Source organism: Eumetopias jubatus, unplaced genomic scaffold (assembly GCF_037043125.1).
Source record: "Eumetopias jubatus isolate StellerSeaLion01/CBP00866 unplaced genomic scaffold, mEumJub1_p1.0 scaffold_13, whole genome shotgun sequence".
NCBI classification, from domain to species: Eukaryota; Metazoa; Chordata; class Mammalia; order Carnivora; family Otariidae; genus Eumetopias; species Eumetopias jubatus.
This window is the reverse complement of record NW_028274819.1, coordinates 59,819,066-59,842,283: the sequence shown is the minus strand read 5'-3', so window position 1 is coordinate 59,842,283 and position 23,218 is coordinate 59,819,066. Positions and strand designations below refer to the sequence as shown.

The window sequence follows — 23,218 nt, the reverse complement described above, 5'->3', positions numbered from 1 at the left end:
CTAGAGTTTCCCTCTCAAGATAGGAGTCCAAATTGGAGAGGGGGAAGGGGAGAAAAGAAGGACCCTCTGTGTCTGTGCCCTCTATCTTCCCTCTTGGCCTTAGGGGCAGAGAGGAGACTCCAGTCAGACCAGAGGAGACAATTGCTCCTTAGGAAGGTCATGTGTTTTTTTTGGGGGGGGTCGTGTGTCCCAAAACACGGAGCTTTGCCCATGGGAACCTGGAAAACCTCAAAGTCCCCTTTCCTAGCGTTCTCAGCATGGAAGGGGTAGGGAAGGGGGACAAAGGACCCACCTGAAGCATCCAGGTGAGTCAGTAAAGGGCTGTATAGGCCCGTGCTCTAGAGAGCCCAGGGAGATCTGCTGTGACTTTTTGCACACAAATGTCCTCCACACTAGGTTTGTTCTCTTGGATAGACTGCCCAAGCCATTCACAAGGGCCGTTTACTCAATAAACCTATATTGAGCACCTAGTCAGTTATAGGACCTGTGATCACCAGCACGGAGGGAATAGGGATTTTTATACCTACCAGAGGAGGCAAGATGGGGAAATAAGTATGCCAACTGTAAGGAGAAGGAAAAGATGAGTGGTCCAGGTTACCTGCTGTTAGCATTCAGTGAAGGTAAAAAGAACTTTGGGGAGGGTAGATCAAGGAAGGCTTTCTGGAGGAGTTATCAGTTGAGCTGAGCTTTAAAAAAATAGGATTCAGACCAGGACATTCCTTATCCTCATAGGAGAATTTCCTTTTAGAAGTTAGTTTTTTAGATCTATGACCAGTGGTTTTAGACTTTAAAATCTCATTATTTCAGGATTCTCGGCAGTGGTTCTAAAGATTTACCAGAGCCTGGCATCCCCACTTAGTCACAAAGCAGAGGTCTGTAGGTTTGCAGGCCAGCCTGTCCTGACCCAGACCTCAGATGCTTGCCGTCTATACTGAGGGGGGTTTTCCTGCCTTCGGCCATGGACTGAGACGGTTGAGCTGGTGTCTGTTTGATGCAAAGGCATCATGATTTGGTAGACAGAATTCAGGCTTTGGATTAATAAGGACTGCTTCGTAGTTCTGCAAACCTCAGCTTCCTTGTCTCTAAAGTGGGACTGATGATACTACTGCCCTCTGGGGGTTGTTGTGAGCATTCGCACAGTTAAGGCTGTAAAAGTACCCATAGAAGATGCTCGCAGCAGCACCTATCAGTGTCAGTTAGGTAAACACGCCACGAAGAGGTTGACTCCGGGGGCGGGGGGGGGGGGGGGCGTGGAGCAAGGGCTAGGTCACCTTCTCTGCTGGCCTCCTGATAATCACTGGACAATAGTGGTCGGGTCCCTCTCACTGCTTCGGTGCCCTGGCCTGCAGCCAGCAGCCTGAAAGTCCAAGGGTAGGAGAGACACTCAGCCAGCCCAGGAGGCTGCTTCTGCTGCTGGCTTCTGTCCCAGGCTCCAAATGTCTCCATTAAAGTGCTGCCTGAGGACATAAACAAATGGCCCTGCTATTCTCACCTTCTCCCTGGTCCAAGGCTGTCTGCTATCTGCCTGTTTTGGCTGCCTGTGCGCTCTTCTCTCCCCTCGCATTAAGGGGCACCCTTGCTGGCACAGCATGGCACATCTTCAGAAGGCACTATTCACATTCCTGGGGACCGTCCTCATTAGAAATGAGGTTTCAGCCCCTATGTCGCTACAGCAGACCTCTTGGCCTTTGGGGGAAAGTTGTAGCAGGAGCGGAGAGGAGAGGGAGGAAGATGAGAGGCAGGGCTGGAAAGACAGGCGTGGGTCACATTCTGAAGGGCTTACTGGACCCTGTGTGGGCCTTATCCTAAAATCGGTTTTTCATCTATAAATCTGAGATAATAGCTATTGTTCCAAGTAGCTAAAGGGAGTAAATAAAAGATTTATCGCAATTCCCTTGTCTGTAAAGTGGGGCGAAAAACAGCACCTGCTCTGCAGTGGGTCATGAGGATCAGCTGGATTTAAACATGTAGAGGGCTCAGAATGGTGCCGGGCATGTAGGAAGTGCTCAATAAATGTTAATGGTAGTTTTTAATAACCCCCAGGTGGTTTTTAATTGGGCTCACTCCCTTTACTCAAAGTTCACCTCCTACCCCCTACCCAGGCTATCACTGACCACTTAGCCTAAAATTTCACCGTTGACCCCACACACCCAGACCATTGGCCCCTTCCTGGCTTTATGTGTTCTCTGATTTATCAGCACCTCTGTAAACTGTGTATTTTACTTACCTTGTTTGTTTCATTTACTGTGTACCATTATAGATAGTTAGGATTTCTCAACTTTTAGCATCCATTGGAATCACCCAGAGTTTGTGAAATGAGATCAAGTGTTCATGATTCAGTAAGACTGGGGCAGGGCCCGAGAATTTTCACTTCTTACAAATTCCCAAGGGGTGTTGAAGCTGCTGGTCCGGGACCACACTTTGAAAAATGCCCTCCCCAAAATATCAAAGAAACAGGGCAAAGTGGGTGACGTCAGAAGCTTGTTGTTTTTTGTTTTATCTTGTTTATTGTGTCTCTCTTTTCGAGTTTAAGTTTCACGAGGACAGGGATTTTGTCCGCTTTGTTCGTTGATGTGTCCCTAGCACTGAAAATAGTAGGAGCTCAATAAGTATCTGTCGAGTAGCCCGCCATCTCCCGACCGCATGGACACGCACGACCCGCCGCGCCCTTTGCCGCCCGGCTGCTCCCGCGTGGCCCTGGGGCCCGGCCACACTCGCTGTGGCCGTGGCCATGGCGGTGGCTCGGGGCCCCGCTGACCGCACGTGTTTGTGCCCTAGATCACCCAGGCGGCCTGCAGAACCACCCGCGGCTCCGGACGCCGCCGCCGCCGCTCTCGCACGCCCACACCCCCAACCAGCACCACGCGGCCTCCATCAACTCCCTGAACCGGGGCAACTTCACTCCGAGGAGCAACCCCAGCCCGGCCCCCACGGACCCCTCGCTCTCGGGAGAGCCCCCCGCCGGCGGCGCCCCGGAGCCGGCCCACGCCCAGGACAACTGGCTGCTCAACAGCAACATCCCCCTGGAGACCAGGTGCGGGGCTGGGGGGCGGGCGGGGCTGAGCCGCAGGGGCGGCGGGGCCCTTCCGGGGGTCCCCCACCTCCCTGGTCTGGGAGGCTGGGGTCGGGGCAGTGCTCGGAGAGGTGGCTCTCGGCTGGCCGGGAGAAGGGGAGAAGGGTGGTGGCGGGAGGGGCGCGGGGCAGGAAGAGCCGGCGCTTGCGAATCCAACAGCCCCGAAGTCCGGGGCTCGCCTGCTGCGGACGAAGGTATGAGCCCTCTGTGCCCTTTCCTGGTCTGTGCAGTGGGGATGCTGCTGGCTGGAGGGGCTGCTATAATCGTGGATGAGAGCTGAGTGTGTAAAGGTGGCAGAGAGCAGGCCCTTGGTCAGCGTTTGATGGCGGCCCACACCTCTGCCTTTCCCTACTGGGATCTGCTCCCTCTCCTCTCCTCTCCACTCCTCTCCCCTCACCACCCAGGGACTTATCTCCACTTATCTCCTTTATACCCCAAACCCTATAATCCCTAACACTGATACATCATCAACTAACTTTTAGTTACAAGAGCTTTCATACTTGAGATATGATGTCATTCTCACAGCTTCACGAAGAAGGCGGTATTGTGAGTTGTGACCCCATTTGGGAGTTTCGCAGAGAGGGTCCGTGACTAGCGCAGGTCACGTGGACACTGGATGTGTGGCTACAGTGTGAACCCCGGTTGTGAGACTCGTGGGCAGTGCTATTTCCTACACCACCACCACCTTCTCCAGGTCTCCCCTGGCCTGGCCCCCTCCTCCTCTGCCTTCTTCCAGCCTCACAGAGTGCTTCCTTTAGGGGTTTCGGTCAGGGTCAGTTCCATAGCTGTCCTTCTTCCCTCTGGTGAGCCACTGTTTTCCCAAAATGGAAATGAGTTGTTTTCTTTTTTAAATCATCATAAAGGCATACAAGCTCCCTGGAGAAAATGCAGAAAGATATAAAGACGAAAACTAGATTCACCCGTAATCCCACCACTCTGAGAGAAGCACTGTTGACTTCGGGGGACATAGTCTTTCCCTCCCTTCTCTAAAGCTGAAGTGCCCCAGGCAGCACGATTAGAAACTCCTCACCTTCTACCCTGTCTCTCAAAGTAGCGGGGAAACCTAGATTTTATTTTCTCAAACTTCTCTTCTGGATCTGTGGAGAGGACAGAAGCCATCCCACATTTAAAGACGTGAAACTAATCTATACGTGGAAAGCGCACCCATCTGACTCTATCTGGCACATCGCTGTGATAGTTGCACATCGAGCGGGTGGGATCCAGTGAAAGAAAATCGACATCCTTTTGTGCCATCTTACATTTTACTCCTGTGGAATCAGTTTTTCCAGAAGCGAATTTCTCAGAGATACAGTCCAGCTCGCCTCACTCCTAGTCTCTTAATTAATATTATTCTGTTGACGTCCTTTACAATCAGGTGTGAGTTGTCCTTCTGTGCCTCCTTCTCTCTCCTCAGTGAGGGAGTTGCATAATTGTGTGTCATCCCACCCAGGGTAGCTTAATCAGATCTCCGTTATTTCCAGGGTGCTTATTGAATGACTGCACATGGCTGAGAGAAGCCAGCGAATAATCGATGGGTCTGATTCTCTGCATGGGACCCAGTAGCCACTCCCTCTGCTTGGATGTTCATTTTTCTCACTTAGGAGCAAAGTAGGTGGTTCTCCGGGTTTTTCAAGGGAGAGGAAGATAGAGGCCGAGCAGCAGGCACGTTTTCCTGATGGCTAGTATGAGATGCTGAGGTGGACCCAGCTGACACCTGCCTTTCTGACCTTCTGTCCTCCCACACCCATGCACAGACCACAGGGAACTTTGTTTTCTTTTATGCTTTATCACTCAAGTAATAAATGTTCTACAAAACACTTAGGAACAAAGAAAAAATCACGTATGTCTACCACCAAATGGTAACCATTGTTAACATGCTGGGGTGTATCTGCTCATCTGTACTATTTTATATAAGTCCGTACAGATATAATTATATACGTATTGAATATTCAGTATGTGTATGTGTATAGGAGTATACATCTGTGTGGATCAGTCTTCCCCCAGACGCCCATCCCTTTCGTGCCCCTGTGCCTTTGCACGTGCTCTTGTACAGCGCTCTGCCAGAGCTGCCCTCCTCACTTCTGGGTCTCCCAAAGTCCTACCTCTTCTTAAAAACCCAGATGAAATGTTGGAGATGGGCCTTCTCTGACCCCAGAGTTCTGTGCATCTGAAGATGGCTTAAAACTGGGAGAGGTGCTTGATACAATGGATAACACAGAGTACTGGACCTTAATACTGACCTTTACTGGTTGGTGGCACAAGAGCAACAAGATTTAAGAGAGATCAGCGTCACATCTGGCGGATGGAACCACAGGTAATTTTGACCAGCATGGTGAGGTAAGGAAGACAGCAGACTTTAGAGTCAGGGCACCTGGATTCTTGTCTTGGCTTTAGCACTTACTGGCCCGGCAAGTTCATTTATAGCCCTGAACCTTGATTTCCCCGTGTAATGTGGGATAAGAATTCATGCCTCTCAGACTGGGAGGAAGTGAATGAAATATCATGTAAGAAACATAAAGCACAGTGCCTGGCATGGAAAGACATACTATAAAAATGATTTCCCATTTTTTTCATACATATCTGCTTCCCATATCAACTCTTTGAAGAAAAAAAGTCACGAAAAAATACTTACTGGGCTCCTACTCACCAGGGGAGTTGAGAGGAAATAGGTTGTACCTTTTCTCTACTTTGGAGAAGGAAGTTTGGCCCTGATGTTCTGAGAACATAAATGATGGTCCTTTCGCTGAAGCTACTTGTTCATATCACAGGTTTTAGGGTCAGACACATCCTGCACTCCAGTCCCCACCCCATTGCTCACTAGCTGTGGACCTAGACCTTACATTTCTTCATCTCTAAAAGGGAGAAAATATTAGTAACTTCCTGTTCTAATTATCTATTGCTGCATAACAAATGCCTGTCAAACTTGGTGACTTAAAAAAACAACCAGTTGATTATACTTCGCAGCGTGAGGCAGGAGCTCAGGAAGAGCTAGCTGGGCCAGTCTCCCTGTGGTGTCAGTGGGGGTCAGTCAGTGGCGTTAGCTGTTAGCTGGGCAGTCTGAAAGAGCCAGGGTGGCCTTACTCGCATGCCGAAGTCTTGCAGAAGACGGCTGGGTAGCTGGGCTCAGTGGCCCCTCACCCTCTACTGTGGTCTCGGGGCTTCTCCACCCAGTCTTCCCAGTGGGGAGTGGACTTCACACTCTGTGGCTTGGAGCTCCATGGCACTGCGACAGAAGCCAGTGATCCTCTTAAAGGCTTGGCCTGGAATGGTATAGCATCACTTCTGCCATTGTTCTGTTGGCCAAAGCAGACCTAGGCCAGCTAGCTTCCAGGAGAGGGACAAGAGACCCCGCTTCTCAAAGGGAGAGGTGCCCAAGGATTTTCAGCCACTTCCAACCCACCGTAGTGCCTCCTGAGACTCTTGTAGCAATTATATACGATACTGTCTGAAAATGTCTTGGCACACAGTACATGCTCACCTGCTTACCATGTAGTGCTTGTCCTTCAGTAAATACTCACTGAGTCCCTACTGTGTGCCCAGCAGGCAGTATGTTTAAGAGCACAGACTCTTGCAGTGGGACAAATGCTGTGATAGAGGTACACACAGTGAATCAGTTTTAATGCCTCTGGATTTTCGGCAGGCAACATGGCTTGCCACATGGTGGGTGCTGGAAAACTACTAAGGCAGGCTAAATGAATGAATGACAGAACAAATGAATAAAAAGCTATGCGTAACTTGAGTGGGCCAAAGGGAAGACTTCCCAGTGGGCCTGGTGCTGTGGGACTGACAGCAAGTAGGAGTCCCCAGGGGGAGCTGGGAAGAAGGAAGGACATGAGGGCTGCACAGCCTCATCGAAGGCCTAGAAGCCCAAGAGAGCAGGGCCTAGTTGAGGTGGTTTGTTGTCAACAGCTATTACCAAGCCCCACGAGGATGGGGAGCCCCCTGATGCCAGAGAAACTATCACAGGCCCTTCTCTAATTGTCAGACTGAGTCTGTGTGGAGAGTCAAAAGTAAATAGCTGGCATAGTAACCAGGAGGGGTTAAGATTTCATGTTGGAAGGAAAGAAGGGCACGGAGGACAAGCGAGAGGGAGGACCTACTTCACCCACTGCCTCTGGCCCTCTCCAGAGATAATGTAGTCCGCAGGGGGAAGACCGGGCCTCCCTGTGCTTCCTAGAGCAGGGGTCACATGTTGCCTTGAGGCCTGCAGGTGCATCTGTGGTCCATCTTGGTGGAATCCATGTGTTCAGGGTCCACTAAACCCTGGTCCGCTTCTTCACGCTCTGCAGCATCAAATGCTTAATTGATTTCATAGGGATTGTCTGATTAATAACCTGTTAGGCTCCTGTCAGATGAAGGGGAAGTAAGTGCGCAAGGCTGCCAGACCCCTACTCTAGCTCATCTGATCCCAGGCCTGGTTTGGGAGCCTGAGGCCCATTTTTGTGGTCATGCTCAATTTGGGGAATAGCCCTGCCCACCCCTCAGGGATGGGAGGCCATCCTGGTGGTCACCAACCCAGGCTTGGTATAGTTCCCAGAATAGCACACAGCACTTTCTAGTTGGCCAGGCCAACTCCTGAGCATTGCAGGAAATTGGTACGGACAGTCGTCCCTGTCGTCTGGTGATTCAGTCATAGGCCTGCAGAAAACACAACCACAGTCCCATAAGAAGCTCATGGCCTTGTAAGGAAGACAGACCCATAAATGAATGAGTAAAGATGGCACTCTGGATAATACGGTGAGGGGGGGGTACTCTGAGCAGAGAGGAGGGTGTGGTTCCCTCTGCATGGGACCATCAAGGAACAATCATACCAAGCACTCGTGGGGCCCTTACTGGGGCTCCATAGAGGGAAGCTCGTCAGAGACTGAGCACCCAGGGTTTCTACTAGGGGCTGGTCACACAGGCACCTCCTACCTGGCAAAGGCCCAAATTCCAAACTCACAGAAGGAAAGCCGATGTTCAGCATAAACCATATTGTTTGTACACACAGTTTAGACCCTGAGTCAGCTACTCATCAATTAATGGTTAGAATGCTTCTGAAAACCTCTGTTCCCAGATACCAGCCCAGGGCCAACTTTATAAGCAGGCCCTTCAAAGGATAACAGTCAAGATGGCTGTGGTAACTGTTCTGCACAGGTAGGGAGATTATCATCATCCCCACTTTGGAGATGAAGAGTCTGAAGACAGGAAAGTGAGGTAACTTGCCTCAGGAAGCACAGCCAGTAAGTGTCCCACCCAGGCCAGCTGGTTCCGGAGCCCATGCACCTGGCCATTCTCCAGTGCCACCTTCCTGATTATTCAGACAGGCGTTGGTAGGAGTTTGCAGGGGAGAAAGGAAACCTGGGATGAGGGGCAGCTGTGCAAGGCACAGAGAGAGCTCAGTGTCTTGGAGAGATGGCTCAGAGTTGGGGGATGTTGGGGGGCAGGGGGCTTCATGGAGATGCATGTAAGTGAGGGTCAGAAATGGAGGGCCTGGAGTTATAGGAAGACAAGGTTGTACTTCTTTCTCCCTGTGAGCATGGGGCCCGAGGAGGGCAGAAGGAGGGGCCAGTAGTTAACATTATGGGATTGACCTTTTAGAAAGATCACTATGACCTGGAAGACCCAGTTCATTTTTTTTTGTTTCTTTGTTCATTCATTTGTTAAAATGCTAGCCCTAGAACTAAATCTTTTTGTGGTCTTGGCCAAATCTCTGACACCTTGCACACCTTGGGGCTGTCGGCTACAGAATGGGGGCGCAATGCCTGGCCTGTTCTACTGCGTGGCTGTCCCAGGGCTCTGAGGGTGAAGCACGGGCCAGGACAGCAGGCTCATGGTGAGAAGATGGGCTGCTGAGCGGGACAGGCTGAAGGACTGGGCACTGCTACTTTCCAGCCACTTCCTTCCCAAAAGCTACTTGTTCTGTCCTTGGAAGGCGAGCTCTGCCTGCCCCGGGCTGGAACTGGAAACCCCTGCTTCAGGCAGCTCGGGGGCCTTGCCCGTGGCCTCCCCTGAGGCTTAGAGGGGAGCTGGTCCCCTCCCCATGCTAAGAAGAGCTGTAGGAGCAGCATTGTGCTTAGCTGTGCCCCCCTCCAGGGACTGTGCCCCTCTTTCCCAAGAGGCAGCAGGGGGCAGTGAGGTCGGAGAGATGTGCTTTTGAGTCCCACCTCTACCCTTTGGTTGCTGTATGATCTTGGGCAGTCACTCAGCCTGTCTGGGCCTGAGTTTCTATATCTGAAAATGAGATAACAACACCCATCGGTGTGAGGGTCACGAGACTCCAGCGTCCATCCCCGAGTTCCCAGCCGCAGTGAGCCAGAGACCGTGCACGACTGTGACCTACGGAGGCTTCAGCAGCAAGGGTCCCCATTAGGAAATCCTTGCAGCTTTTGTCTTTCAGAAGAACTGGAACCTCAGAGTTGGGAGCAGGCAATGGACAGGAAATTGAGGGGGTACCATTGAACTGGGAGTCCAGACACCTGGGTTCTAGTTTCAGCTCTGCCACTGACTTGCTGTGTGTATGGGAGCAGGACACCTGTCTCTCTGGGCCTCAGTTTCCTCAGCAATCACCTGGGGCCTAACTGGCTCAGAACTGAGTTTCAAAAGTACAGAACGGGATATTTGAAGGCAGTGGTAGCGTTCTGAACTAGCAGCATTTTCAGCGAGTGCTAGTGTCCCCCCAGATGCCCAAACTGGCATGAGGGTGGGAGCTCTTTCAGGGGGGTTTCATGCAGTCCGTCGCTCCAGAAACCCTCTGTCGTAGTGCACTGCCTCTTCCCTTGTCCTAATAGGTGTGTCCTTTTAGGAGAGAATGGCCTGCTGTCTCTCTTTAAATCATCGAAGTAAAAATAAAAACCACTCTTGATCCAGACATTGGAAAATTCCACTATTAACATTTCGATTTCAACCCTTCATGTGTTTTTTTCTCTGAATATGTTTATTTGTTTCTGCTGGGTTTTAAGGTTCACCTGTGACTGAGTGCACAGTCCTAGCCTAGCGATGCAGGCCAGATTCCCAAGCGTACTTGGGAACGTGCCGTGCAGCCAGCTTTGGGGCCCGGGGACAAGCTCCCATTGCCGCTGGGCCCTCTGGGCAGGGGTGGTAAGGACCTGCTCAGGTTGGGCTGTATGGACTGTGGAAAGACTGGAAATTCCCTCCTGAACTACAGGAAATGGGGGAAATAATAATAAAACACCTGTGCTCGCCTCAATTAAACACCAACTGTATGTCTGTGATATGCTTCCCTTTATATAGCCATCATTCACAGTATTCAGCAAATATTTATTGAGTGCCTCCTACTGTGTACCAGGTACTCTTCTAGACTCTGGACACATGGGCAGAGAACAAGGCAGATAAGAGTTCTACCCTTACGGGACCGAAATTGAAATAGAGAAAAAACGTGTGTGTGTGTGTGTGTGTATCTAGGCCTATGTGGAAAACTAAAGCAGTGCAAGGGGCCAGGGGTAACTGAGGAAGAGCAGGGTGGGAGCTATTACAGTTAGCCATGAGAAGGGAAGGAATGGCCCATGCAGATATTTGGGGGAAGGCAGTTCAAGCAAATGACAACAAAGGCTTTAGCTGTTTGGAGTAACAGCCCGGAGACCAGTGTATATATAGCACAGAAAATGAGGTTGGAGAGGTAGCAGGGGGCCAGATCTCGTATGCCCAGGTAAAGATCATGGTTTTATTCTCATGGAACCATTGGAAGGTTGTGAGCAGAGAAGTAGCACAATCCAAATTATATTGTAGCTTCCGTAAGAAGAGATCATCCCAGGTTATGAATGCTCAGACAGACTCACCTGCCCAATGGCAAGGGCAGAAATGAGGCCACTGTGAAGGGCTTCCACACCCCTGCAGTTCCCCTCAGACACTGTGCGAGGCCCTGGGACCATGAACACCACCAGAACAGCCTGGGCACCAGGCAGCTCAGAACTCTCTGGAAGGGGAAGTCCCCACGACCACAGCAGGACTCGGTGGTTCCGGCTGCTAAACAGTGTTGCCGTGTGCTCTCACTGTCCCCCAGGACACTCATGAAATGACACATTGGGAAAGTATTTACAGCCCTTCCACATTTCCGTCTATAAGGCTGGCTGGGGGACAAACCCACAGGCTGAGCAGTGACACAGGGTTATGAGGCCCAGGGGCCTGAGCTCTGGGGTCAGACAGACCTAGGTTCTATTCCACCTCCACCACTTGCTTACTCTGTGATAGGACCTTCGAAAAGTTACTTCTCTGAGCCTTTGCTTTGCCGACCTCCAAAGCAAAGATGATAGCACTGACTTTGTAAGATTGTTTTGGGGAGTAATTAGATAATACAGTGTTCTAGAACAATGAATAAGATACGGTGGACATAGGGTAGGTTAGCAGTAGTACTTCCATAATATTTCTTAGTATTAGTACTCATGCTACATAAATTACTGCTAATATACATCAATTAGCATTAGTAATTTTTGTTTAGCCCTTATAAATTCTTCCAGCAAAAAATTAAAAAAATAAATTCTTCCAGCATTACTTTGTGGGCCCTACATCCACTTTGTGAACTTAGTATCATCATCCCCATTTTACAGATGAAGGAAGTGTAAAATCGGAAGAGGTTGCAGTTTTTACACAAAGTCACACAGCAAGAAAGAGGCAGGAATGGGACTTGAATTTGGGTTCTCTGGTTCTCAAGACCTGGTCAAAGTGGGCAGGAAGGTCCCTCGCAGGGCCGGACTCAAAAGTTAGCTCTCTGCAGTTAGCCCTTCCTTGAGGTGAACACAGCAGGCTGAAGCCACCACCGGCTTGCTTAACACAATGCCCTACACAGTTTTCAAGGGAGGGGGCAGCAGTCCTTGAAAATACCAGAAAACGGGATCCAGCACACCCAAGTGTGAACGATACCACTTAGCAGGCATGGCTGAGGCCAGAAAGGGCAAGTGCGTCTCTCCTCATTCTGCATTAGAAATAGTAATGTCACAAAATGCTGCACTGCCCTTGGTGTACTTGGGGGGGGGGGGCGAAACCCCCTCCTCTGTCTTCTGAGGGGTGCCAGCCTCACCGCTCAGTCATCACTGAGGTCCCTGCTCTGCGGAAGCAACTTGGCCCTCTAAATGTCATCAGCATCAACCTGGGGGCTTGTGAGAAACGCAGATCCCCAGGCCCCACACCACCTCCTGACTCCAACTCTTTGGGGGTGGGCCTCCGCAAAGCACAGTTCTCCAGATGATTCTGATGCCTACTCGAACTTGAGAACCACTGCTTGAGAAGAAAACGGCCCCAAATGCTTGTCTTTTTTTTTCCCTTTGGACTCACAAAGTATCTTCAGCTGTTGTTTAAACAGATGTACACCGTCTCAAGTAGAGAAAGCACAGCCTTTGGAAACAGATAAACCTGAGTTCAGATTCCTGCATTCAGCCTCACTAGCTGGTAACCTTGGCAAATCCTGTCACCTCTCCACATGTCAGTTTCCTCGTCTGTAAAATGAGGGCATGCCTTCCTAGCCTATTTTGAAGATTTGAAATGAATAGATGTAACATGCCTAGCTCAGTGCCTGAGACATCATCAGTCTTGATCAGGGGACGCTGTGATTGGGTGGCCACAACCATCAGACATTCAGGTTCGTATAGGGAATGCCCCCTCTGGATGCTCTGCGCCAGGCAGACCCCTTGCACATGTGGCTTGCGCCAAGACCCATCGCCTGGCAGCCGTGTCCCCGCTGGTCTCACGCACAGCTGCGCCAGACAGCTACTTTGTGTGTTTCTCTACTATCCCCCTTCATCGATGCATGACTCATTGCTTCATTCATGTCTCCATGTGTGCGTAGAAACCTAGGCAAGCAGCCATTCCTAGGGACATTGCAGGACAACCTCATTGAGATGGACATTCTCAGCGCCTCCCGCCATGATGGGGCTTACAGTGACGGGTAGGTGACATCCCCATGGTCCTCCTCTCTGTGTTTGCTCTCCCTCTGGCTCCTGCACCTGCATGCAGACCCTGAGAACTTTCCCTGGGATCTCCTGCGGGAGGTGATGATGTCATGGTGCATGCCCCTCCCGAAGTCCATGTTCAGCTTGCAAGAGTTTATCCTTAGAATCCCCTTGCTTCAGCATATTAACAGCAGCTTTGTTAATATGCAGCTCCCAGCATCTCATCGGCTGCCTCTGCCATTCTGAAAGCCATCTCGTAGCAGTTTTTATGCAGCACAGGCCCTATGTCGTACGTCTTGTAGCCCTGAGTATCTGTTCTGGGTGCAAGATTGCTCTAAGATTTCAGGGGATGCAGTGCAACCAGTGCACCCCATTTCCCAGGCTGTGTACCAATTCTCCCATGGCCATGGTTAAAGGCAAGCTGTGGAGGATTTCCTGACACCTGGTTTGGCCACAACCATGCGCTTTGACCCTGCCACGCTGCCCTAAAGACTGTAGCTAGGCTGTAGGATGTATTTGCCCACCTCTCGTCCCACGCAGCTTTTCCCAGGGGTTTGGAAGGTAGCGTCTGGCTTCTGAAAGCATTTGCCGCCATTGGTTGTATGAGAGCCACTAGGGGACTCAACCATGACAGAACTTAATGGTGGTTTCTTGGTTCCCACCCCCTAAACACCCTTCGAAAAGAATGGTATTTCATGCCTCCACCGCGGCACACTGGCAAAGTAGGTATGGGAGGGAGAAGAAAAATTTAGGTTCCATTATCTCCAAGGCACGGAACATGATTTTAGATACTTTTTCCAAGTTAGTACCGATAATTTTAGAGAACAGCTCGTATAATACCCAAGAAACAGCATCTCAGCCCCATCCCTTCCCAGGAAAGGGATCTCCACAGCCAGCCTTCTGTGGGGTTGGAAACACCTCCAGCCCTGGTCCGGGCCGGGGGGTCGGGGAGTTCCCCGTGGGTAGGGCTGTCCCATCCGTGTTCCGTGGAAGCGTGTGTTCGTGTGCCCTGTTGTGTGGTCCGGTACGTGATTCTGCTCCTCTCCGTCTGCCCCGTCTTCTCCGTGGCGACTGTCTCCAGGCTCCTCTGCATGCTCCTACTGCCGCCTCTGTCCTCCAGGTGGCTCTGGGTCCCAGCGAGCCCACGGACCCTGATGCCCTCGGGCTTCTCTCCATCCACAGGCACTTCCTCTTCAAGCCAGGAGGCACCTCGCCACTCTTCTGCACCACGTCGCCAGGGTACCCTCTGACGTCCAGCACGGTGTACTCCCCCCCGCCCCGGCCCCTGCCCCGCAGCACCTTCGCCCGGCCGGCCTTCAGCCTCAAGAAGCCCTCCAAGTATTGTAACTGGAAGTGTGCGGCCCTGAGCGCCCTTGTGCTCTCCGCCACGCTGGTCATCCTGCTGGCGTACTTCGTGGGTAAGCACCTCCCTCGGCCCGGCTTCCCTTTATTCCCCTTCGCCCAGGGGGCAGCAACCAACACACCTGCACACGCTGCAGGCATCTGGCTGGCACGACCGTTGCGCAGGATGAGCCATGCAGCCCTGGGGCGCTGGCCTCCACCCCCGAGCCGGTCACGGCCAGCTCTCTGGGATCCTCTTCTCCTCTCTGCACGATGCCCAGAAGGAAGCTTAGCAGCTGCTCTGTCACATGTCAGATGCCTAGCGTGAGGCACAGCGTCCACCGACTGGCCTTTGAGCTGGTGAGCCAGGACGTGAGTGTCGGAGATGGGCGTCACCAGAAATGACAGGCCTCTCCTGCTGGTGCCATGTAGCTGCAGTGAGGAGCAGGAAGGACTCGGGGTCCCCTGGGGTTGGACTGGACTCTGCTGACCTTGGCCCAGAAGGCATGTCTGAAGGTGAGGGTCTGGCGAGGCCGTCTGAGGGGACTGTGGGCGCCAAGGTGCAGAGAGGAGCCATGGTTAGGAGCCCAGAGAAATCCCAGCTGAGGAGCAGCAGGTCCCAGTGAGCAGTGAACGCTGGCTGCAGGACACCTGGAGACCCCCAGCAGCTCTGACTGGCCTGCCTGCCTGCTCCCAGGCCACCTCCGTGATGGAGGAAATGCCTCCTGGCCCCTGCTTTGCTGCCATGGGAGGCCAATCAACTGGGTGCCCTTTTGATGTGGTTCCCACACAGCCCGGTCTCCTGCTTCATTCCAGCCCGTCTTCGGCCTGCTCCCAGGGAAGACAGTCTCTGAAGAGATCTGCAGGCGTTGTGTAGAGTCCACTGCTGGTTCTGTGTAAATCAGCCTGTTAGTAAAGACGTCCAAAGGGGTTGGCTTAACGCTCCATCTGTTCCAGCCTTCAGATTCTCTCATTCTGAGGTTTAAGGCAGGTCGCGCCAGCTTGAGGTGGCCTTGAACCCATGCTGAGGAATTCTGAGATAATTCCGTAAGCAAGAGGGACTTCTCCAGTAAAAACCCAGTAATCAGAAACAAGTAACTGGCACGGGCCAGAGGAAGACAGAGTGCCATCCACTGTGGCAAGGGACTCTGTCATAGGCAGAATCATTGCGAATGAAAACGGGCAGTGTGGTGATGTAGTTAGTGCACGCTGTCACTGGGAATGATGAAGGGAACGTGGGCCCCCACTTGTTCAGGAGGAGGGATCTGAGCATGGAAGGAGCATTCAAGATTCTTGAATTTTATAGAAATAAGTAATCAGGAAGACGATAGTCCCTCAAACAGGGAGGTCTCCTTACATGTCTCGAGCTATAATAAGCCTTCTTTGATATGCCAGGTCTCTTTTCCCCTTGTGAAGATTGATGTAGAGAATTTCATGGCTGCAGGGCCAAGTTGGCATACGTTTCTTCTCTTCTTTGTGATTGGTTAGCTGTTGCTGCCTAGAAAGCTGTGTTAAGAAGGATCCTGAGGCTATATTCAAGCTCAGTGGGAAAGGGTCTCTGTGTTTGATTAGTAATGTTTGTTGTGGTCACCAGCGTGGGGAATATTGATGACATACCAGGCATTTGCCATCCCTACTGTGGGTCAGTGAGTAAAAGGAATAGCCAAACTGGGAGAGGCCAGAGGCCACCTAGGCCCCAGTGAGAGGTAACTGGGTTATAGGTGAGGGCCCTGAACGTCCCAGTACCATCACCCAGCATGAAAGTTTTTTCCTGGCACCTGTGCCGTGTCCCTGCTAACCACTAGCACAGCTCTTGTCTTTGACTGACACTATGTTTCCTAAATGAGCAGACTTTGGAACAAGCAGTGTCTCTGTGCATCAAGAGTCAAGTCGTTGGCTGCATAAAGACATCAGCTTGCAGTGAAGACTTAGGTTTCTACTGCGTAGCCTGGTTCAGGAAGAAAGAATACATCTTTGTATGATTACATAAGCTCTCTTCTGTTTTACATCCCATGGGCTTCTTCCTCTCCCATGTAATAAGAATATGGGGTCAGTCTTCAGCAATCTAAATTTAGATAGGATATACTGTGAGGTAGTGAGCTCCCTGTCATAGGAAGGGTACAAATAGAGCTCAATGACCACATAGCAAGGATAAGATTTAAGCACTGACTGGGATTTTTCACTGGCTGACCTTTAATTTTCCTTCCAACACTGACAGTGTTTGAATCCATGATTTTGTGAATTTTGTTTTTCCTTCAGCAAACCATATGGGGTACCTACTTTGGGCCAGGCACTGTGCTAAATGTCAGGGCTAAAGATATGGTCCCTGCCCTTGAGCTGTCCGTAGCTTACAAGAGGAGACAGCTATGTCAGCAGTGAATTGAGGCAGCTTAGGGGCTATTTGGGGAATACCCAACGCCAAGAGCACTAAGGGAGGCTCCCTGGGAAGGGCGATGATGCAGTCCGAGTTAACTGGCAGTAGACCTGCAGGGAGCAGCTCTCAAACCCAGGGAAGCTGCAGACTTGAGCGAGGACAGTGTGGTCGTAAGGCCCTTGTCTGTGTTGGAAGCATTTGAAGGGTATTGGAGCTAATGCAGGAGAGTTTGGTCAGATTGGGAAGATCACCTTGGAGGCCAAGTTATAGACCTTCCTGGATGAGCAATAGGGAGCCATTGAAGGTTTTAAGCAGTGGCAGGATGTAGTCAGATGTTTATTTTAGAAAGATAAGTGTAGAGGAAAGAAGGATAGGCCCTATCACAATAAACATGTCAGGAGAAGCCGAGGGCCTCAGCTGAGACAGTGGCAATGTAGGTGGAGAGCAGGGAGGTCGATTTAGGAGAATTTGTGTCTCCTGTCACAAGCGGTCAGTCTACTAATAGTGTGTCCTTGCCCAGAATAAACACATCTTTCTGATAAAACCCTCCCTCTGCAGAAACATTAGGACTGGACCATAGATTGCATATCCAAGGACCAGGTCAGACCGGCAAGACCTGGGTGTTCCCTTTGTTCCCTGGAGCCTCGGAGCTCACACCGAGCCGTTGACCGCCTTGGATTCCATTCCCAGCTCTGCCACCTGGCTGCTCTCCCACCTTGGGCAGCTCGCTTCTCTTTCTGAGCTTTGATTTCCTGATCTAGAAAACAGGCGTGACCCATTATTTCGGGGGGATGCGTGTGAGGCTGGAGTAAGCCGATGCCGGTGAACGCATCGCAGGTGCAAGGCCCAGCGCTACCTTCCCTCAGGGGCTGGGGTGGCAGCCTTGGTGCGTGGTCTCCTCCAGCTGCTGGGGGCAAGGGATGAGTGTCTTGTTGCTTGGCCATAATCACAGGCTGTGATGACTAACTCGTAAGGAACTATCAATTATTAAAAATCAAATTAATTGTCTCAGCCGAGCACAAATATCCTTAACAGAGACTTTTGCAGCAGACCAACTGATCTAATCAACAGGCGCAAGCACAGATATTTAATTAGATTTTTGATGAAAAATTGTGTTTAATTTCAAGTATAATCAATTATTAATTACTGTAATGAGTGAGTCTGACTGGGTTTACTAATTAACTCATTTAAAAATTATGAATAACCTTTTCATTTGTAATTATTTTCTACATCCTATCATGCTGCAGATAAGAATCGTATCATCTCACCAGTACCAGGGGAGGTGAAAACAGGGCAGGAAAGAATTGTTCTTTTTCTGCTGTCTGCTCAGGGCTGCCATATCTGGAGGGAACCCTGACAGATTCATTTGACATTTGGTTTTCAGTTCGAAAGTTTCTGTTCATTTGCAGAGACATCTGCAGTTACTTTCATAGGAAGATAGAGAAATCGCAGCCAGCACTTAACCACCCACAAGGGCTGCAGGGCCTGGGGCAAGGCCTCCGGGCTGTCCTCCCCGCTGCGGGTGTTACTTGGCTGCTCTAGTTTGGAGGGGAGAGGAATGTAGGGACGACCTTTAAGCATCCTGGGGCATCCCGCCAGAGATGAGATGTGTATTTTTGTCTCCAAAGGACACCTGTTCAGAGAAGTAGCTATTGACCCTGAGCGCCTGGCTTTACTGGCCAGTTCTCCCTGTGAAGGCCTTCGAGTATTCGAATACTCTGCCATTTATTTTCTGAAGACAAGAAATCTGTTTGCAGAACAAAATAGGGAGAGCGTGATATGGGGGGAAGATTAGTTAAAAGTTCAAACCAGGAAACTTGCACAGCCCCGGCAATAATGCTTTATTTTATAGCAGTTAATTGTTTTTAAAACATTTTCACCACAAAAGGCAGTGTAGTGTAGTGTGATAAAGATAATAGGGGCCACTTTTGTCGTTAATAATGAGAGCCCTTAGCTTTGATTGTGCGCTGCCCATAGGCGCCTCCTGTTCCCAGCACTTTGCCTGTGTTTTCTCATTGAAATCTCCCAAGGATCCTATGGATTAGTCTCCCCAGTTTACAGATGAGGACGCTGAGACCCAGTGAGCTGGAGTAAAGTCACCACCCTCACCTGGTAAATGGCAGGACTGTGGTCTCCCCAGCCCCAGGCACTCACGCTCTGGGGCTGACGCTTTTAAATTTTTTTCTCTTTCGAATTCACTTTCGAGTTAAACTTTCCCTTTGCAGTAGTTGGTATTTTGAGTTTTTGCTGGGTGCCTGGTATGGGTCCAAGCCCATTATGTCATCTCTCTAAACACGCACGACAATTCCATCAAGTAGGTTTTATTTTCTGTATTTTCTAGAAGAGGAAACTAAAACTCACAGAAGTTAACAGCTGGCCAGGGTCACAAAACGAGTAAAGGACCTAGGATTTTAAACACCATGCTCTCAGCCACTATGATGTAGCTTCAGGGCTTGAACAGATGATATAGAATCAGAAGATCCCACTCAGGCTCAGCTCCATCACTTGCTGAGAGTATAAACTTGGGCAAGTTATATAACTTCTCTGAAGCTGTTTCCACTCAGGTTCCTATAGTGGGTGTGGCTGGAATGATTACCCTATTTTACACAGGAGGAATTTGTAGCAGCATGGTTGAGAAATCATGGGCTCTGAAATAAGGCCACCTGCTTTCAAATCTCAGCTCTGCTGCTTACATGCCTTGTGACTTTACGCAAGTTTGTTTAACCTCTGTCAACCTCAGTTTGCCCATCTGTAAAATGAGGGTAATAATAGTGGCTACTTCACAGGGTTGTTGCAAAATTCCAGTATTTGCAGAGGGGCGCCTGGGTGACCCGGTGGGTTAAGCTTCCAACTCTTGGTTTTGGCCCAGGTTTGATCTCAGGGTCATGAGATCAAGCCCCACGTTGGCCTCCACACTGAGCATGGAGTCAGCTTGAGTTTCTGTCCCTCTCCCTCTGCCCCTTCCCCCCCACTCTCTCTCTCTCAAATAAATAAATAAATCCTCAAACAAAAAATAATTTGCATTAAGTACCTAGGCTACTGCCCAGCACTGTTAGCACTCAATACATATTAGATGCTACTATTATTATAATTGATAGTATTATTTATACTATTAGCATCAGATGTAGAAGAGGATTTGTAGGTCTTGACTGAGAACTCGGACCGGCCTTGTCTCGGTGCGGTGCCTGCAGGCTTCCCGGTCTGTGTTCGTCACACAGGCAGCTGACAGAACAACCAGGGGAACCTGTCAGAAAACATTTGTAGGGATGTCTCACTGTTCCAGGGAAGCAGCCGCATGAAGAATCATTACCAAAAAGTGCCTCACGTCATTTCTTTAACTAGGACAAAGGTTGATGTTTTCTACGCAGCTAGAACTGACAGGCTCCCTGGCGTTCTGGATTTCTGCATGAAAAGCAGAAACCGATCGCCGCAGAAGAGCCGTAGATTCGTACCTCGAGGACTCTCCACGCACCTGTCTTGCCGGGTAGGCCTTTGGACTAGGAGACGAAAAGGGCTTGCTAACCACACAAAGAGCGGGCCTCACTTTCCACTGACATGGAGGCCTGAGATGACCCTGGGACGGTACCTCCTCCTTCCTAGGTCCCTGCGCACCCTGCAGGGGAGGGCCGCCGCTCACCGCGACTTCTCCAAGGCAGCGGGCTGTTCTCAGCGGAGGAGAGGACTGGACTCAGCCGAAAGCTCCGCCCCTGGCCAGCTGTGTAACCCCTTGGAGTCTTGGCTTCCTCATCCGCACAGTTGGGGGAGTAATAGCGCCTCCTTCATGAGGCCGTGGCTCAGGCTGAATGAGTTGACGTTGAAAACACACAGGGCACGCGACACAGGACAGGTCCCTCACTGGTGGCCTTGGGATACTGTTGCTGGCCTTCCTCGGACCGCAGTCCTCTCAGCGCAGGGTGTGGTAGGAGTTGATGACCCCATCTAGTCCCTCCCAGGCTATAGATGGCTGCCTGGCGGAAACTGAATCGGGTCACGAAGGGTGAAGTCGCGGCCGTGGGCTGCACAGCTTCTGCATAACCACTACTACAACATGCTCAACAGTGATGAGGGGTTTTTGTTTTTGTTTTAAGTAGGTCGCATTTTCACCTCCACCAGCAGCTGACCCTGGATTGGAGAAAAAAAACAAAAAACAAAAACAAAACCAGAGCCCCTGGTTGAAGTGGTAGCAATTTTAGTGAGAACGTTGCTAAGTCGAGTTGAGGTCGTTCGTAAGGCACCTATCAGCGAGGACTGCTTCCTAGAATATGACAGTTTCTGGGCTGGAAGAGCCGGGGTCGTCCCGTTCTAGAACTGATCTGGGCGGTGTTGAGGGAGGCGGGCTGGAGCATTGAGTGTGACTTGCGGAGACCTGTGCGGGCTCCCTCACGGGTCTCCACCCTCCTGCAAGATGGTAAAATTGACCAAGGGTCTTCTGGGCAGAACAACATAGGCAAAAGCATGGTGGCACAGATGTGCGTTGTGTGTCTGGGGGACTCAGGTGCGGGTGAAAGGAACACGAAATGAGCAGAGAAAAGATTAGAACTAGAAGCCGGGGTGACTGTACCCCTCCATCCCTCAGTTCCCCACCTCTAGTTCGGCGCATGCGTTATCAGCATCCCAGGTGCCATCGGCTTCATAAGTACACGCCTGTTGCACTTTGGGCCTGGGTGTTATTACTGAGCAATAGGGTTCATTTTCTCTCCTTTCTCTTCAACTTCCCATCAGGCCTTTTGGATAGAAGCCATAGATTTAGCTTTATAGCCGAAGGAATGGGAAATGGAGATGATTGAACTTGATCTTTTAGGGAGAGGAAAAAGTGATAGAGTTACAGGATCCTGCAGTAAAGCTTTTCTCTCCAAGATTGATTCCTTCATGCTGCTCAGTGGGAATTGCTAATAGCAAGATATATATAGATTGTTCTCTTTATAACAGACCCCGGACAAATCCTCCAACCCCCCAAAATGGTTGTCTGCCATTGTCTGAAGTGCCACCGTACGGAGAGGAGGGGGCTGACTTGCTCCATGGCGCTGCCGAGGCCCGAACCAGGCCGTCAGGGTGAAGAGGACGGGAGGGCCGACTTGGGCTCTGTGGGAAAAGACTTTTCCAACAAGACAGTTGCCTGTGTGGAACGGGGGCTGCGTCTTTCTGGAGTGGAAGGAGCCAGGGTAGGTGCCCAGACTCCACAACCTAGTGGTCCTTGTCCATATGGACCTTCTGCCATTGCTTTGCTGTACCACGTGAGTCTTGAGGACTTGACCTCCTCAAGATGACTTTCCTCATCTATAAAATAGGAATAAACAAGTGAACAAAAGACTAGCCCAAATGATGAAGGCATTCAACATGTTCCCACTTGGCATGAAAAAATATTTTCCAACTCGGCAGACCTCACTCTCTTCCCACCCACCACCCCCTCCATCTCCTCCCACTAGTGAGACCAGCCAGCAGCCAGAGCCCGACGAAACCCCTTGATCCAGACCGTGTAGCTCAGCCTCCTGGGCACAGAGCAGGGTGGAGAAGGAGAGCAGGTCCGAAGGCAAGTAGATAACATCAGGCTCCCCACATTTCCTGTTTCTGCTCCCGAGCAATGTTCAGGGCTCCTACTATACTTCCAGGAGCCCAAGACCAGGATCGAGATCCGAACCTCACTCAGGCATGTCTCCCTTACCTGTATACCCGCTCAGCCACCAGTCCTGCCTGCTTGTGTTCAAAATCAGATTTACTGAGATAGAATTGACACACAGAAAATTAACACTTTTGAGGTGTACCATTTGATGAATTCTGACAGATGCTTAGAGTTTGACCATAGTCAAAACACAGACCACTTCCGGCACCCCAAAAATTCCCTTATGTCCCTTTATGCTCAACGCTGTCCTGGTTCTCAGCCTCTGGCAAACACACCTGTTCTTTGTTGGGTAGTTTTGGGTACTGTTTTTCAGAGATGTGGTAAAGAGGTAATTTACTTACTGGATTCAGAATCAAACTCTAAGATATTAAAGGGTTGAGAAAACTAAGATCGAATTCAGAATTCAGGAGAGTAGGGCAAAGCACGGAAACATTCTAGGGCTTCCTATGTGCTGTACTTGATCTCCTCGAAGGATAGTGGTGAAAGGCCTCTGTGCAGGTGGAAGGAATGCACGGGTTGATGTTCTTCTGCCGTTTTTATGGACCATTTTTTTCTGCACACATTTCTAAGTATTGACACAGGCCTCATTCTTGTCAAGTTGAAGAGCTCCATCATATTTGTGCCATTATATCCTCATAATCCCGGCTGTTTCCAACTGTTGGATATTTTAAATAGCGCTCCCGTGAACATCTTTGTGCCTCCGGTTCTGTTTGTTCTGCTTTCAATTGTTTTGTTCCAAAAGCAGGATTTCTGGGGCACGAGGGGTACACAGGTTAATGCTCTTGTTACTCGCTCCTTGGGGCTCCTCAGAAGGCTATTTTCTGTGCAGTCCCACCGGTGTGGGGCTTTGTGCCTGACCTTGGGTAAGCTGGTTCAGCGGGTCACGGGGCAAAGGAGGTTACAAGTGGTTCTGAGATGCAGAGAAG

General features: G+C 50.5%; 1 protein-coding gene across 3 annotated transcripts in view; it reads left to right on the top strand.

Moving 5' to 3' along the window:
* The window catches only part of TENM4 (teneurin transmembrane protein 4), a 368,675-nt gene that overhangs the window by 146,900 nt on the left and 198,557 nt on the right, over positions 1 to 23,218 (top strand). For all 3 annotated transcript variants that reach the window (XM_088018017.1, XM_028116004.2, XM_088018018.1), the window contains 3 exons: positions 2,779 to 3,034; positions 12,855 to 12,953; positions 14,140 to 14,375. In XM_088018017.1, the coding sequence (XP_087874143.1) occupies positions 2,779 to 3,034; positions 12,855 to 12,953; positions 14,140 to 14,375 (591 nt within the window). The remainder of the gene's footprint in view (positions 1 to 2,778; positions 3,035 to 12,854; positions 12,954 to 14,139; positions 14,376 to 23,218) is intronic.